The following is a 17,518-nucleotide window of genomic DNA, read 5'->3' as shown; positions in this document are numbered from 1 at the left end:
TTATTAAAAACCAAAAATCACAAAGGGTAACGCAGAGCAAACAAGCGCTGTCAGATATCCTCGGATCTGCACACGCACACATACACAGACAAAACATATCACCTGATCTCCTCATGACGACAGGTTTGCTTTTCAGAGCCAGGTGTCAGAGCAGGAGGGCAATGGAGCAGGTGGCAACGACAAACAGGCACTGCTATGCTGAGCAGCTCTCTGCGCCATTTGGCAATGTAAAACCTCCTTCTCCCTCCGTCCAAGGATATACTGTACATCATGTTCCTGTTGATGCGAAGAGGGAAGGAGGAAAAATAGGAAACCTGTCCAACATGGCAGGCTGCTGAAGAGAACTCTATTACTGTGGTGAGGTGGACGCGAGGCAGGAGGGAATGATACAAGGTACTATAGGAGTAGATTAAATAGGAACTGCGTTGAGAGTTAGTTGGTAGACGAAGAGGAGTGAATATGTGAGTGATCCAGTTCAGTCAGAAAAAAATGAATAAGACATGTATTTTTTTCAGGGAATCGCAGGGGGACCCCTGTCATTCCTGACAGGACAGAAGGCGAAGAGAGTTTGTGCCTGCCTCCTCCTCCTGAGCCAAGCAGGGTAGCTGGAGCAGGAGGGTGAGCGGTGACCTTCCTTTATTACAGCTGAACACTTCTGCTGAGCCCGTTTCTTCTGGAGGATTAGAGGACGTGCAATGATGCGAGCAGAATTATTTACAATGTCAATTTACGGAAGACCATGTCCTCTGTCAGGGAACATCAACCTGAGATGCTGAAGCTCAGAAAGTCACTTCGCATGCTGTCTTTACCTGTAACACACTGTCTTCTGGATTAAATATAGCTGAGACGGTTTCCCATGTTGTTTCACCGGCTACAAAATACAAAGCAGGCACAGTGAGCCAAATACTAATTGGACCGAGTGATTTGCCGTGAGCTGGTACAGCCAATAACACATTGTATCACTGCCAAGCATTATTTGTTATTAAAGTAAGTGCTTGATTTATTGCAGACTAGAGCAAACTTAAGTAATAGCATCACAACTAACCGTGCTTCAGTTTTTTTAATGCTCCTGCTCCAATTTAATTTATTATTGTTGCCTAATATTGTCTCCAGAGCTACATTGTCCAACCTAGTTGTGCAACAATCCATTAACGGCTCAGTAAATTCATTTGAGGTGGTATTAACTTATCTTGGACTGGTATTTCCTATTAGCTTTTATGCTTATATCACAATAACTGTTTAATATTGGTGTTAGATAATGATAGATTGTAGTGTTTATGTATTTCAAGGGAGGAAAAAAAAGTTGAGAATCACTGCAGCGGAGCATGCCTCTCTGCAGGCTGGTACAAAACACTTTAGAGAAGCATTTAACAGAGTTACAAACCAAGCCAGTGCTTCATGTGTACATGTCAAACTCACGGAGATGCAGCTGATTCAACAGAGTTCTACTCAAACACACAGAGACCTCAGATAACCTCAGATTAAAGCTCAGGATACGTTACGTGAGCTTGAGTTGATAAGAAGGAACAACAGGTCTTCACAGCACCTGGGCTTTCTCAGCATGACCTTTCCAGGTTTAGCACAAAAACACTGCTCTACACTGAAGCGCCTCAGAGTCCTTTCTACCTACACAACAGCACACAGTTCCTGCACAACAAGCCATCCTGAGGTCTCTCTTCCCGTTGCAGTCAACAAAATCTGCCAATATCCTTCCCCTCTTTTTGTCTGCCTTGTTGTAAACAGCAGTTGTTCTAAAATAAAATTTCCCCTATTTAGCCTGTGCGTGTTTCATGGCTTGAATCCAACTCTAACACAGTTCACTCAAAACAACAATAGAAACTCTTGACATCTCTCCAAAGTCCTTAACTCTCGCTTTGGCTGTTTTAGTCTTGTTCGATTTCTCTTTGCATTCTGTGGATGTCATCCCTCCATCCCTGTCCCTGGCTGCTATGGTCCGCTGGCAGAACAAAAGATACAGTTGAAATCCCTCTAAAATCTTTGACATCCCCTTCTCCTTTGCTCAGTGGCCTGGATTTTTTCAGTGCTTTGTCAATCTCGCCCTTCCCTGCTCTCGCTCTGCCTGCCAACTATCCTCCAGGTTCTTTTGCGTCCAAGGCCATATCCGTCTGCCTCATCACCACATTGGCACAGAGGGTTCTTCTATTGCCCAGGCTGACATCATCTCAGAAGCGTTGCCTCGCTTTCCATGTCCTCCACGTTTTTGTGTTTTAACCATCGTGCGTTACCCATGTTCATACACTCCTATGAATGCTAATTCCCCTATGCTCTTTTCCTTCCCCTCATAACTGGGTCCATATGGCTCTTTTGCCATTCAACACATCTGTCTTCACTACAGAAATATCCACACGCACAAGCATCTTCAAAAATGTCTTTTTAAAACCTGAATAAATATGAAAGGAAGGAATTTCATGGTATTACATTTGTATCCAACGCAGCTCCATCGAAGTCACTTGTAATTTCCTTCTGTTATATACTGTATTAGAGACAGACTTATCCTCGTAAAATCTTTCACAATGCAACATGAAAAAAAATATCCCTACTAAACAACATGTTATGCACGATATGAAATATGCATGCAAGATCGCTCCAGTGGACAGGAACAACAGTGCAGGGCATAAAAATGTGTCAAATCTCTCATAAAAATTCAATTTTAAAGAGAAGTTTTTGCATGAGGTCCTATTTCGCTACACTTTCTTAGCTTTATTCTTGACTTTGAGATGCTCTCTCTTCTTGTCTTCTCTGGCGAACTGTGTTCCTTCCCTCCCTGAACATGAAAGTTAAGCCTGCCAACTCACTCCCTGTTCTCAGAACAAAGATAACATGCTTGTGAAAAGAAATGCATGTTTAATGAATGAACTGTGAGGGTTTTTTTTTGTTGTTTTGTTTTTTCTGTCACAGTCTAGCTTATGAATGAAATTCGATTTCATTGTATTGTGAAATATCGCTGCCAGAGATGTTATTGACTCTGCTGTGAACAGCGCTGCCTCTATTGATTAAACAGGCGCCATATTTGTGACTGTGGGTAAATGATGAAAGCAAACAGCTGGCAGAGACAAAACCTTTCCCGCTCTCTTTCATGCGCCACTTACTCCTAGTCTTCACCTGTGACACAGAGAACTTTGAACATTGAGTGATGGTTTCTTGACTGGAGGTTGATGAATGTGCTGGGTCTTCTGCCTAGCACTGCCTGCTCCCTGAGGGCTCTTAACTTAGAACGAGCAAGTAACACAGCAGGATGATAATTACAAGCTCGGGGTCAATGAATCACGTTCGTACACACAAAGACACAAACTGTATGTTTCCATCTGGCACTGTTAACTTTATTAGTCCTACGGCTCTGTAACAAAACCAGAAACAGTGTGACCTGTTACATGTTTGATGAAGGTACAGTTTGAAAATCAGCAGCGGCAGCAGTCCGACACAGCTACAGACTAAAAAAGCAACAACAAACGGAAGGTAGATTTTTAAAAAACATATATATAAATATTTATATGTATATATATATATATATATATATATATATATATATACATATAAATAATATATATGTACAGATGGAGCAGCTGACAGCTAGTGGAGTGTTGCTGCGCATTAAAGTCAAAGGAGGCCGTACTGGACCACAGAGGAACCAGCCACACCATCTATAACAGTGGTGGGAATGTGTTTTTTCTCTCTCAGGGCCAAATTCCAACAGTTAAATACAGATGGATACTCACTTGACTTATCAAGCACACTGCCAGCGAATCGATACACAGACAAATAATTAATAAAGCGACTACATTCCGTGCAAACATTTTTCTTTTCTGAGACATTCATTCCAAGCGGTGTACTGCCATGAAAACTGCTGCATTACTGACACCCCACTGCAAAGAACGTCGTCCATCCAGTCTGGAGACTGCGCTTTTTGCTCTAGCCAAGGTATATATGGCGATATAAAGTGTGGGCCTGAAAAAATCTTTATCAAAGAATATTTTGTGAAAATAAAGGAGGGCACGGTTGAGATGGTTCATAGTTCACACATCTGTGCCATCTTGCAAATCCATCCATTTTCTATACCCATTTTATCCTTTGCAGGGTCACAGGGATCTGCTGGAGCCTATCCCAGCTCATTACAGGCGAGAGGCAGAGATACACCCTGGACAGGACTAGTCTATCACATATCATCATGCAAACCATAATATTCATAATCTAAAGTCCACTTTACTGATTCTATAAATATTACCTGTGATGTCAAAGCCTAATAATTTATTTCTAAGCCATACTTACATTCTAAAAGAGAAAAATAGATATATTTTTTGTAATTTTTCTGTATATCTTGTTGTCATGAATGTGTTTTGTTTTTTTTCAAACTCTGCTGCTCATATCTGCTGCCTGTCTGGGCCAGGGCATTCATAAGAAGGAGGTTTTAAACAGATTATTTTTCATCTCTGGTTGAATAAATAAATATACTTTAAAAGCTTTCCAAAAAGCAGTAAAAACACAGAATTGTACTGTAATTACTCATCAAAAACATGAAACAAATAAGTAAATATAAATGAATATTTAAAAAAAATTACCAATGTTGTGTTTTGTTTTATACATGTACAAAAAGATTGAAAAATCCAATATAAGGCATCTTTCTCAGGTGTTGGGGTACCAAATGAGTGTGATGCACTGTGATCTTTTTAACCCTAATGGAGATCAAACAGCTTCTTGTCGCTTCAATTGGCATTTTGATGATGGTGGTGCAAAGAGCTTTTACTAACATGACACCCGAGTCCTTTATCGGTTTTCAATTACACAGGGACTGGACACTGCAAATTACATTACAACGAAGACACGGATGGTAAGATTAAGAGAAACACAGGAAGGGTGTGACAGAAGCATTTCAAAATACTTCCTCGTTCTGCAAAAGGAGAGAGCTAAAGCTGGGTTTGGATACGCCTAAGTTCACTTCACAGGTTACACTGCTAATAATAAAATACTAGTTTATTTATAACTGTTGCAAGTGTGAACAAAAGCACCGATGGAGATGAAACACACACACAAACATTTTACATTTTCATGCATGTTACATACACACAAACCGCCACGGTCAATTCATGCATGCTTAGCGTAGTAGAAGCTTTAGCTGGCACAGACTAACCTTCATCTTCACTCATTCATAATTCACACAACCATTTATCACACTCTCGCTCCGACTGCGCACGCTAACGAGTTACAGTACTACCATAGACAGGGTGTGACTGCATGTGTGGGTTTTTGTATTTAGTGTGCTTGAACGGCAAGGGCAGAATTAAGTGTTTGTGACTGAGTTATGTGTGATGGACAGAGTAAGAGGTTATTGTCTGCCACCTTAAAAGATTCCACCCATCTGTCAAAGTCAATAAAAGGCAACCGGGTGTCAGTTAAGAGGAGTGCTGGCATTTTCTGTAACCTTGATCAAAAAAGGGAAAAAAAAGCTTAAACGCATCAGTGACTTATGAAAGCAATCTATCACCAGAGCTTACTTTAGTCAACACACAACACACACTGTACCACAAGAGATCAGAATGACAAACCACTTAGGTAGCAAGATAGCAAGAGCTAGAGGAAGACATACAAAAGCACTTCTTTCACTTTGTCCAAGGTTTTCAAATCTTTGAAAGGCAATGTGCAATTCAAAAAAAATCTGTGTAGGTGTCCTTTTGAGACATGCAGTTGAAAATTGTAGCAAATGCTCAGCTTTTTCTGTTTTGGCCTTTTTCTACAACAATCTGAAAGCCACAGATTCACTTGAATCAAGTCAATTCAGCCCCTCTCTTCCTCTGTCAGAGCACCAATCCTTACATCTAAATAGAGCCAGCTGACCCACACCCTTTTCAATAGCCTGTTGCCATGGCAATTAGCCTTTGCCTGGGGTGCAGAGATGGAGTAAGTGTGTGTACGTGTGTGTGTGTGTGCGTGTGTGTGTGTGTGCGTGTCTGTGTGTGTGTTTCTGCAGATGGGAAATGTCCTTACTGTGAAGTGCATAAAAGCACTGTACGCCACTAACCTTAGGAGACAACTATCATCTCTCTGCCTGACGCTGCACTTCTCTACCTTCATCCCTTTGTAACCTTTTTCTCCCATTCTCTTTCTGCTTTTGTGTTATTCTTTTCATTTTTTCCTCAGTCTGCAGGATGAAAAGTTAGATTTAGATGTACTCGCTGCTGATCATCTCAACACAAGCCTAATGTGAAAAGTCATCCCACGTAACAGTCTGGCTTGCTCTATGCAGCTCATGCAGATGGCAACAAATGCTTGGAGTGATGTCATGGAGATAGCAGAAAAACTAAAATCCTTTATACATGCAATGTCAGTCTGGCTATACAGAAAAGTGTTGACAATGGATTTTTAAAGATGACACGGTTCACACAAGCCTTTGCTTTTTTTCTTATAGGGTAATGGCAATGGTGAAATTGGATTTTAAATCATGTTTGCACACCTCTTCTCCAAAATATTTTTGCAGGGTGAGCTCCTTGTGGAATTTGAAGACACAGAAGACTAGCACTGCTTGCTATGCTGCTGATCAACACTCCCTTCATCATCCACAGCCTCTGACTTACAGGGCTACTAACAGAAATAATTGTCAGCATCCCCCGAAAGACAACACATCAATATTTGGCTGCAATACATTAGCATGCCTGTCTTAATCCACCATTTCAACAGTAGCTAATGGATCAGCTGAAAAATTGACCTAGAACACATTAGTCTTCAATTTCATCAGACCAGATGCCCCAGGGCATTTATGTAAGGTTGTTTGGATGACATCAATATTTATGGTTTAAAACAACAAAGCCTATAAACAAATGGCAGCTCAAATATGACATTTTCAATTAGTGATAAGTCATCATTCATAAGGATTTTGCTGAATCATTATATAATTAATTCTCGCATCATTGATGTCTTCATCTTTGAATAGTCAGATGAAAAGAGGCTGTTTAAAAAGCCCAAGAGACCTTTGAATTTAGCAAAACAGTGTGTATCAGACCAATGGTTCCCAACCTTTTATTTCCCCCTCTGGAAGCCCCGCTCCCACTCATAGCTCAAAAAAAAAAAAGCTGTGCTGCAGTCACCACCAAGCCTGCAAAGATTGGATGTGCAATCAGAAGTCCAACACTTGAGATTCCTTTAAATGCACGTTTAGTTCGGCTCAAGCTTTTTTCCAAATAATCAACGCATAGAAACAAACACACAGCGCCATGGAGCCTCTTCAACTGAAGCAGAAATTGTGGTATGACTTTTTTCCAAATTAGTATTCAATTTGTGCATGATTAGTGTCTGCAACCGATGAATTTTGATGCAGGATCCTGCATCCATTTGCTGGTGTCATTACTACGAGAATGCTGTTTATAAAATAATAATAAAAAAAAGAAAAAATTATTCAGCAACACACTTGCCTCAGGCTAGGAAACAATAGGCATAATAAAAAATGCATATTAAGTTTTGCTCCACGTGTTCTCTGAGTTGTGTCTGTTTTACAAGCTCAGCCATGTCAGCTACTTGCAAGTTTGGCTTCTTATCAGAGAAACACCTGTGCTGATGCTGCTGCTGTTGCTGCTGCTGCTGCTATCTGGTTCTGTCCTCCACCTCACCCCCGAAATAGATAGAGGTAGCACACTTTAGCTTTCAGCGTGACTCAGAGGTATAAATGCTCCTCCTGCACTTGTCAGGGTAAAGGGTAAACATAAAAAGACATAAAATGAGAGCAAAATCTCCTCCAGAATCAGTCAGATAAACGGCTCGCTGAACTATGCTGATAATAACTAGCAGTAGAAGATTTTATTCCTGCTTCTCTGCTCTGATAAAGAAAATCACTAACACTTTGGTAAGAAAAAAAATATTTTGTTGTTTGCAGAAAATAATATAATTGCTGTGCAGCTCACCTGAATGCTTAAATAAACCTGCTGAGTAACTGTGCGACACAGCTGATAATCTAAAGATTGTAGCTATGAAACTTCAATTAATCACTGCATCATAAATCTTGGGTATCCTTGCCACAGTGGCCCCATGCTTACAGAGCACAATAGTGATTCTTGTTGCCCTGCAGACTTGTTCACTTTGATAAAGGCCAAAAAAAGATAGATCGTAATTCTTCTTCAGGGTGCAGTGCCATGCTCTGTTGAACTATTTGCAGTACAAAATAAAATGTGCAGCCAAGCGTGAAGTATTATCCCACTACAATCTACCATGGAGAGCAAAGGTGTTCTTGGTCTCTGCAGTAACATTTGAAGAGTCTCGCTGGATGTTTCACTCCAGTAACAACCACTTTCAATGTTTGCAGTCTTAACACCTTCAAACACAAGAAAGTTGCCATTACACAGGACAATAAGCATTCTCGCAGTAAACCCGTGATCTACTTACCACTCATTTATTTTATAAAACATCATTAGCTGTCATTTGTCTGTCTTTCTACAGATGGGCTGAATACTCAGCGTGCATACTGATTTGAACTTAAGAGTCTAGACGAAAATGATGCCAGGTATTTGATTGCTGGCAGGGGGATTGAAGGTTCAAGTATATGCAGCTTAGAGTAAGGTCAGGGCTTGCTGGTTTGCACAGGACTGAACTTTCAAAATAAAATGCTGCAAATAGTTACCACTCTTTAAAGCTTTAGTTGTCTCATTTATAGTCATCAAGGTATCTGACAGGTGCTCTTTCTTAAAAAAACCCTCAACATTTAACAGTTTGCTGACTTGCAGCAGAGACAAACAGCACAGAAAGAGGCAAGGATGTGTGAAAGTGAACATGTGCACATGAATCACTGAAAAAGCACAAATGGCTCTCTCGATAACTATCAGCACACAAAGTAATAATACAAGTAAAGGAACACGGTAGTTTTTGCTAACCAAGCTCTTTTATGTTGGGAAATCCGCCATGGACATAATCATTTGCTGATCTCTAGGCATATAGGGTGGGCAAAAAAATAAATAAAAATCAAGGCAAATCAATGTATGTCATTGACTACGACACACATTCTCTCCTGTGTCCTATCTAACACAACCCCTGGCCTTGGTTTTATTTGATATCTACCTGCCATGAAGCCCTCATTTGTTGTGTCCCTTGTTGCCCCATCGTAAATAAACAGAGCCATGACAGTCTTATTATAGGTGATCAATATCATTTACTGTGATAAATATGGCTGGCCGGCAAGCGGCGGATGTAGTCAGGGGGTCAGGACAACTCCAGACCCGTGTGGGAAGATATGTACACAGAGAATTACTAACATTAATCACTTTAACCAAGGAGATTACCCAGTCTTGCTTAATTAGAAATATTTCACAGAGCAAAGAGAGCAGTCTGATCTGAGAGAAGGTGATACTGTATATCTGCCCCGCTCAGCTCTGCTCAGCAGTATGAATTAGAGAAGGTCACGCTGAATCTGGGTACATACTATACCTTGAGGGAGCTGATTAGCGAGAACCCTGCACTTAATGAGTATAAGTGGAAAGAGCCACGCCATTACACAAGCGAGCAGCCCGGATCTCAAAATTAATGAAAGCATTTTTTACCATCATCAAAGTGGAGCTGGGGTTTCTTTTCTTTTTTTTTTGAAAATTTAACTTGAGTTTAAGTACGAGCTTGGAAAATTCAAAGAGTTAAAAAATAGGCTACTTTAAGTCGGCAATAGCAGTTTTTCTTTTGTTTTTTTTTGCCACTTATAGACAGGAAACGCAGGATATTAACAAACCACTGACATATCATCATGTTTTAATGGCTACGGTGAAACTGTCATCAAACGGTTGCCTGCACATCTAGCAGCCTTAACGTAAAATGTATATTTATTTATAGATATGTTTTAATCTAATGCATTGGTAAGCAAATATATATTATGAAGAAATATATCCGCAAGCAGCTTCTGAATGCTCCTCCATAACTGTGTCCACTGTTTATCTCCCGTTCATTCATGTCAATCTGGGTCATGCAAACCCAAGAGTGACTGCAGGTCCGACTTTGGTTGGTTTTCCATAAATGTGGTCCTAGATATGAAAAAATATTCCTCTGACTGATTGTGTTGCAAGCATTTGCGTATGGTGGAAACGGCACAGCTTAAGTAAAGCTTCCCACTGGTCTGTTCTAATCACTCACGCTGGCCGTATCAACATGGACAGCAATATGTGTGAAAATGCTGTAGCGCATTAAGAACTGTACCTGCATCCTATGTGCATGTCAATAATAGAGGTGTGACCAGCCCATAACAGTGGAATCTGGGCAGCAGTGCACTGCTGAGCAGGTAGTTGATAAACGGTTGCCTGGTGCCGTCACCTGGTACCACCACCTGGTGCCCTGATTATGACAAGTGCTGTGTGAACACAGGAAAACTGAAAAACTGGATCAATGAGCTAAAGCGCTCTATGAAGCTCCGCAGAGCACCCACTAATTCAGATAATTCCCCTACAGGTTTGTCAAAAGCGTTCCTTTTCAAGCTGTCACAATGATATCTGACACATCCCGAAACTAGTGAAGGGATTGTCAATCTGAAAAACTATTCTAGAGTGAGAGAATAAGGCCAGAACCAGCACAACGGAGATAATCTCATATTTTCACAATCTTCACACTGTCCTCAGTTAATTCCCCTTGAAATGACGGTTTCCTGACAAAGAAAATAACAAGGTTTAGATCTCCATTGTGACATTGTTGTTTGCACAATGATACACCCACACTGACAGTCTCATCCAAAGGGACAATCTACCGCAGATGCTGTCACTCTGCAAAAAGCACAAAATAAGGACGGGCAGGTACTTTCCAGGGAAATGGAACTAAAATACATCAGATTTCCAGTACGGAAAATGTACAAAACAACATGGTTTAAATGTATGTGTTCCCTTTTGAAGCATACGGTACAATGTGGGCATCGTTCCAGCCAGCTATAAAAGAGGATCCCGTCATTTCAGCTAATCTAATTATGAATTTACCTGATTCATTTTATCAGCTCTACATGACTGAAACTGAATATTTTGTTGTTGTTTTTTGGATAAAAAAACTGAGAAAATGAGACATTATATTTGGAATTAAACAATCTATAATTGTTCAGCATTTTCTTTTTAAATATCTTCAGCAATTAATTTGCTTGTTAGTTTTTTTAATTATTATTTCTTTTGTCCTATTCTCGTGAGAAAATGCTTTTTTTCTTGTCAGTTTATTGCACTTCATTTACATCTTTACAGATTCAGAGGTTTGGAGCTTGATGACTTGAAAAACCCAGTATTGTTTTATAGATTAAACAATAATATTAATGATAAGGAAAAGAGTTATTGGATTCTCGTGGGTGGCTGCATTGTCAAAAAGAATGATGTGCATCATAGCAACGTAAATGAAACCATTGCCGGTAAAACCCCAGACTTCTCCTCCAACCTGGGAAAAGTAGAGGAGTAAAGATGACACATTAGACTGACCAATAATGGTGGCAATCAATGCAAATTCTTTCTCTACAATCAAAACGAAATAGCTTATACTTAGTAAAAGAAGTTACAAACAAAAGAATATAAACCTTTGACTAAACTGTTTAAGAAAGATATCAAAACTACGTGGATGACAGTTACAAAGTAATCAGTGCCTATAACAGAGTGATTTAGACAACATGGAGCAGACCCTGCCAGGATCCACGCCGGGCTGCAACACTACCAAAGTGATTTACACAGACTGAGCCAGACAGTCTGGGGAATTTTACAGCAAAGGAGAACAACTGTCTCTTGACAGCCAGCTTTCTCGCTGGCACAGAAAATCTACAAGGAGAAGATAAATCTTGAGAGGATAACTAAATAGATGATGAAGGCAAGAAAGGGGTCAAGAATAAAGAGGTAACAGAGAACCGAGGGTTGATTGCACTATGGTTAACACATTTATACTCCCAATAAAATAAACATAATAAAGAGTGAGAGTAGTAGTGACTTGTTAAGAGATGAGAAAGACATGTTCAATGAATAAATCATACTGGAAGCTGGAAAACTGAAGGCACTTTCACTCAGTTTTGTTCCTCCACTGGTAAATGAATTGATTTCATAGGAAGTAATTTCACCTGGGACGAGTCAAATGGATATACTAATAAACTGATATATTGCATGCAACACAAATTATTAAGGTACATACTCATTTCTGGTATATATATATATATATATATATATATATATATATATATATATATATATATATATATATATATATATATATATATATATATATATATATATATATATATATATATATACTAACCCCTGCCCAAAATGCACTGGACAAAAAGGGATGTGCTGTCTCCAGGCAGCACAGTGCAACAAAAATAAACTCAAACGCTAATTCAATAGGACAGGTGAACACCATCTGCAATACCTTCGTTGGTCATTGTCTTTTTTACTCACAAAGGAAGGCTTTAAAGGATGAAAAGAACCATTAAGCCCACATTTAGTTACACGTAGATTCGCATAAATGTATGAAATAATAGACAAAGTGGAGACGTGAGGATGAAGCTGCAGGCAAATCTCTGCTAGAAAAGGTGACGGATATATTATGTTGCAAAGCAATCTTTGAGGTTCAGAGCAAGGTGAAGAGAACCGGACACACTGAGGATGTCTGGAAGGTAATGCGATTGAGAAAGAGAACAAAGAGTGCGCTTAGTGGAGGGAATGATGGGAAAAAAGATGGATGAATGTGATACAGGCACAGAGTACTAACACTAAAGAGAGGAGCAATGACAAACTCCAATCTCTGCCTGCACATCAGGGCAAGGTAGGATATGTGAAGCTTAAACTCTGTGTTGACCTTGACAAATGCAAATTGCTCTGGTTCAGCTGATGTGCCTGCACAGAGATTCCTTCTTAGGATGGCCAGCCAGCATTACAAGACAAACTTGAGTTCATAAAAAAATCAAACCGAAGCCTTCGGTTTTATAGGACCGTTACAGTGTGATGTTTGCTGCAGATTTATAGCAGTGAATGCAGAACATGAAATAACAGAACCGGTGTTATGCATAAAACTAAGTTTATCTTTGTTATACTTCAAGCAAGTATCATGGAAATTAAAAAAACACAAAAAAAATACTTTTTTTTTTAATGCAAAAACATAAACATGGTAAATTATGGCTAATTCCCTTAAAATGCTTACCTTTGAGCTGGTCCACCACCACACTTTGTCCAATCCGTTCATTAACCTGTCCATCTTCACACTGGTATCGGTCATCCATGAAGTTTGCTGTGGCCTGTGATAGGTGGACCTTCCCGGCCACACCCAGCTGCTCCATCAGATTGGCCAGATTGACATCATTTGACCAAACGTCAAACTTGAAGCGTTTCATGCCCAGGATACCACACAGCACAGTGCCGGTGTGAACGCCCACCCTCATGTTCACCATCTCCCTCTTCTCCTGGCAGAACTGCTCAATGGCCTGAATCATGCCCAGACCCATCTCCACGCAGCAGTAAGCGTGATCCGGTCTGGGTTCTGGACAGCCAGCCACACAGTAATAGCAGTCTCCTAAAGTGCTGATCTTTTCACAGCCAGTGAGCTCGCAGAGTCTGTCAAACCGACCGAACAAATCATTCAGCAGACCAACGAGAGCATGAGCAGATTTATTGGCGGACATTTTGGTGAAGCCAACGATGTCTGCAAACAGGATGCTGACCGGCTCCATCCGTTTCATGTTGAAGGGTCTGAAAATGATCTGACCTCTGGGGATGGAGGTTTTCTTGCGTTTGTTGTTTTTGGGACTGGATATGGCAGCCGCTGCACCACTGGTGGAATAACGTTTCACAGAATTATCGCCAATCTCCTCGTCACCCTGCTTCATCAGCTCATCTGCCACGATTCTGGGCATAACAGAGTGGATCATCCTTTCCTTCAAAGCTTTCTCCACCTCCAGATCTTTACCGTGCATGATAGCTTGTCCAACCTTAAGGAAAGTGCTGCGGGACCGAACCTCAGACATGATGAACAGGTGGATGCCGATGGCATGAGCACAGAGATGCAGCAAGGCTTTGGCTGGGCCCAACCAGTTTATTGTGTCCCAGTCTGATAGTGGAACCAAACTCCAGTTGTCCCCTGTCTGGGTTAAGTGCAACCAACCCAAACTCTCAAAAAAGACAGAGTAGAGGAACCCAAGCATGACAGAGGCATAGAGACGAACATGGAGAACACTATAAAGCAACAGCAGAACCTCAATACAGAGGGAGAAGGTGCCTACAGGAGAGAGACAGGGAGACGTGGTCATATTTACCACAAGCTGATCATAAGACTGGTTGTATGTCGGCCCCATGCCACTAAATTCTTCCACATCGAGCTCAGGTGGGGGAACCTCTGTATCTCTGAAGCCTGCAGACTGGATCTGGGGAGCCAGGGTCAGGATGAAGGTCACAAGGATGAGCAGCAGGGAAGCTTGGTTGTAGCAGCGAGCATAAAGCTTGGTAAAAGTTAGGAGGAACAGAAGGAAGCAGAAAAGCAGGAAAGAAGTAATGGGAAGGAGAAAGGCTGCCCTGTCACAGCGGGCTGGGTTGGCAGCAAAGTACAATCCCCAGAGGAACCCGGCAGCTGCCAGGTAAAAGAGCACGTAACGAAAGCGCCGCTGAGTCTGAGGGAAACACCGTTCTCTGCAGGCCTCCTCCAGGATGAAAGAGTCAAACTTTGGGTCCCAGAAATGACCTGCTGACCTCTCAAACAGCTGAGGCATCCTCTTCTGGGCACGAAAACTCTTGACCATCGGCCTCCTCATTCCAGACTCTCCAGAGCTACAGCTTGATGAAATGCTGTACTTGCAGTGTTTGGTTCCTCCTATGAAGCCTGCCCCAATTGAACCCAGTGGCCCGCCTCCATGCTTGTGTTTGCCACTGCTGCCAATTCTCACGGAGACACCTCCATCTCCACTTGAGTCACAGCTCACTTCCGTATTGTGAGGCAGTAATTGCTGATGTTGGGGGGATGCCATGTTGTGTTTCAATCTATCCACAAGTCAAAAATGTATGGCGAAGGCACAGTATCTTCTGCGAAAAAGTGGAGGAAAGGATAAGGCAAAGTCTATGGTCACAGTATAACAAGTAGGGTGATAATTGTAGTGGAAAACAGAACACAGAAAAAAACACTTCCAGAGAAAACCTCAGTAGGTTGTAATGCTCTGAATGAAGTAACACGAGCAGCAGACCATCCAAAGTTTTTGAGAAGTTCATTATTGCCCCTCTTGACGTCAATCCCCGCATTCCTCTACATTCCCTTCTGTTTTGAAGCACTTGAATCTGCAAGGCTCACTGGCTGCCTGCTTCCTTCCAGCCCGAGTCCACTCAGCAGCCCACACTTTTCTTCACTCATTGGAAAGTATTTCAGAAAAAAAGAGAATACTGTGCATAAGAAGGAAGGTTGGATCACTTAAAAAATAGGAAAAAAAAAGGGAAGTGACCATGTGGAGAGGTTCTTTTTTTAACTAAATCCTGTTTAATTTACTTATTTGGGAGCCTGCTAGAGTCACTATAATTTAATGATAGTTGCATTGTAAATTAACGTAATCTATCCAATTAAACACATAAATACCTCTTAACTATTTTAGTTTGCTGGACTGAGCAGAACTTAACAAATCTTCTCCAGTGTTTGCAGAGCTGACTGGGGGCGGGGGAGATAAGATATTCCAATTCAGGCGGAGGACAACACCGGATAACGGACCATGTGAGCAAAAACTCCCACCATGGCTTTTAAGAATGCCCCCATACTCCTTGCTGCAGGGCCTAATCACAACTGTTCGCCAGGGAGCCCCGTCCTTTCCTGACTTTCTGCTCCCCCTGCAGCCCCCGCCGCCGCCGCCGCGTCTCCAAAAACTCAGGAAAATATTGTGCAAGCAGATTTGGAGGAGACGGAGGAGAAGAGATGTTTGGGCTTCTTGCAAGAGCGCAGCTGTCAGTGCACTCGTGCATAAACACACTTCCCGAAGCGATTGCACAGAGCAGTTTTAGTTCAGCGTTGCATCAGTACCGCTTTTTGGTATCCAGTCACGCCACATGTCGCCAAATCCATCGTCACAGTGCGCTCCGGAGGAAAGATCCGTCCAGAAAAGACTAAATATCCCGTCACCGATGCGGCTCTCCCGGCTGCGCATCCAGCGGCCACTGGACATCTACAGCAAGTAGGACTAGTGCAGTCTTTTGTTTTGTCTGAAGTAAAGTTTGCTTATAAACGCTAGATGACGACCACCCAGAGAGAGTCGGGCTAATTAAAAGGTGCACCTCGGCTCCACACCCCTCCACACCTCAGTTAAAGCGGAGTGCCGCCTTGATCCAGCCACTTTAATTGAATTGGATGGGATAAAGGGGGGATGTTGTCATACCTCCAAATAATCCCCCCCTTTAATCCAAGACTAATGTCATATTAGGGCTGCTGCGCTGACCCGCCTGTCCATCCCATGTGTCGTCTCTATCTAGCGATAAAAGCCTCTCCTCTCTCCGGGGTTTGGGAGCGCGCAGACGGGGCTGTGCGCGCTCTGGTGCGGCGGACCGTCCACGCGCACGGAGGCAGCCGCCACCATCTTCATGTGTGTGTGTGTGTGTGTGTGTGTGTGTGTGTGTGTGTGTGTGTGTGTGTGTGTGTGTGTGTGTGTGTGTGAGAGAGAGAGAGAGAGGGAGGTGTAGCCCACTTCAGAATAAAATAAAGTTCACATCCGTATTTCCCTTTAGTAATAAATCTCGACAACAAACAGGCAAGTTCCCATAAGGGCACCGTTAACATGAGCCTAAAGGGTGGCTGTCTTTTATGGTAGTCTAGAATGACCTTTACATTGCCAGAAGGTCTATTATTAGGCACTGGTACTAGCTTTCTTTCTTTTTAAAGTCCAATCTTTATTTAGAGGTGGTGAAGTCTGGACATTCACTGGGCAATTTCTTAAAGAGACAGTATAGGAGAAAGGCCATACATGTTTAAGGTAGCCTACAGCTACTTTAAAAAATAAATCTAAATCTGCCTTTACAAATTACGGCTATTCCCTTCCATCACAAACAAGATAAGAAAACACTTCTGGATCTATGGGATTTGGGATCTCACATGGATCTAAGGCATTCTTACTTCCTTTGAAAATTCCTGACAGTACACTTTTATCATCTTCCCATTTTCTTTCCCTGGTTTTTGCATCTTTTCACAACTTGTTTTCTTTTTTTTTTCTTGTTGTGGACTATACCCACTGCATCCTTAGCTACCAACAGCCATGTTCCTGCAATGCAACTAATATTCCCAAGACATCATGACAGTTACTTCATATTGAAGTAGAGAAACATCTAAAATAGACAGGACAGCGGGCCTCAGATCCAGAACTGGGATACCGTGGTTCATGGCTATGTTTTTTGATGCAGGTCCTCAGGCGCCCGCGCCCTGACCTGCGTGTTGTTTTTCTGTTCAAAGACACCTGACTGCACCATTAGCTTGCTCTCAAGGGCCACACAAATCTATCAACGATCCACTCATTTAAGCCTAGTCTTAAAACTCGCTTTGAAATATCTAAAACAATCAGGGCAGTGAGTTCTAAATGAAGAAGACCGGT

At 41.7% G+C, this 17,518-nt stretch overlaps 1 protein-coding gene across 2 annotated transcripts in view; it reads right to left on the bottom strand.

Annotated features, from left to right (window-relative positions):
• Positions 1-16,511, bottom strand: part of LOC133421617 (adenylate cyclase type 9-like) — a 31,282-nt gene extending 14,771 nt beyond the window's left edge. For both annotated transcript variants that reach the window (XM_061711280.1, XM_061711281.1), the window contains exon 1: positions 13,120-16,511. In XM_061711280.1, the coding sequence (XP_061567264.1) occupies positions 13,120-14,932 (1,813 nt within the window). In that variant the 5' untranslated portion in view covers positions 14,933-16,511. The remainder of the gene's footprint in view (positions 1-13,119) is intronic.
• Between the last annotated feature and the right edge of the window lie 1,007 nt (positions 16,512-17,518).

This window comes from Cololabis saira, chromosome 21 (assembly GCF_033807715.1).
Source record: "Cololabis saira isolate AMF1-May2022 chromosome 21, fColSai1.1, whole genome shotgun sequence".
Taxonomy (NCBI): domain Eukaryota; kingdom Metazoa; phylum Chordata; class Actinopteri; order Beloniformes; family Belonidae; genus Cololabis; species Cololabis saira.
Note: the sequence above shows the minus strand (reverse complement) of the source record. Positions and strands in the feature narration are given on the sequence as shown.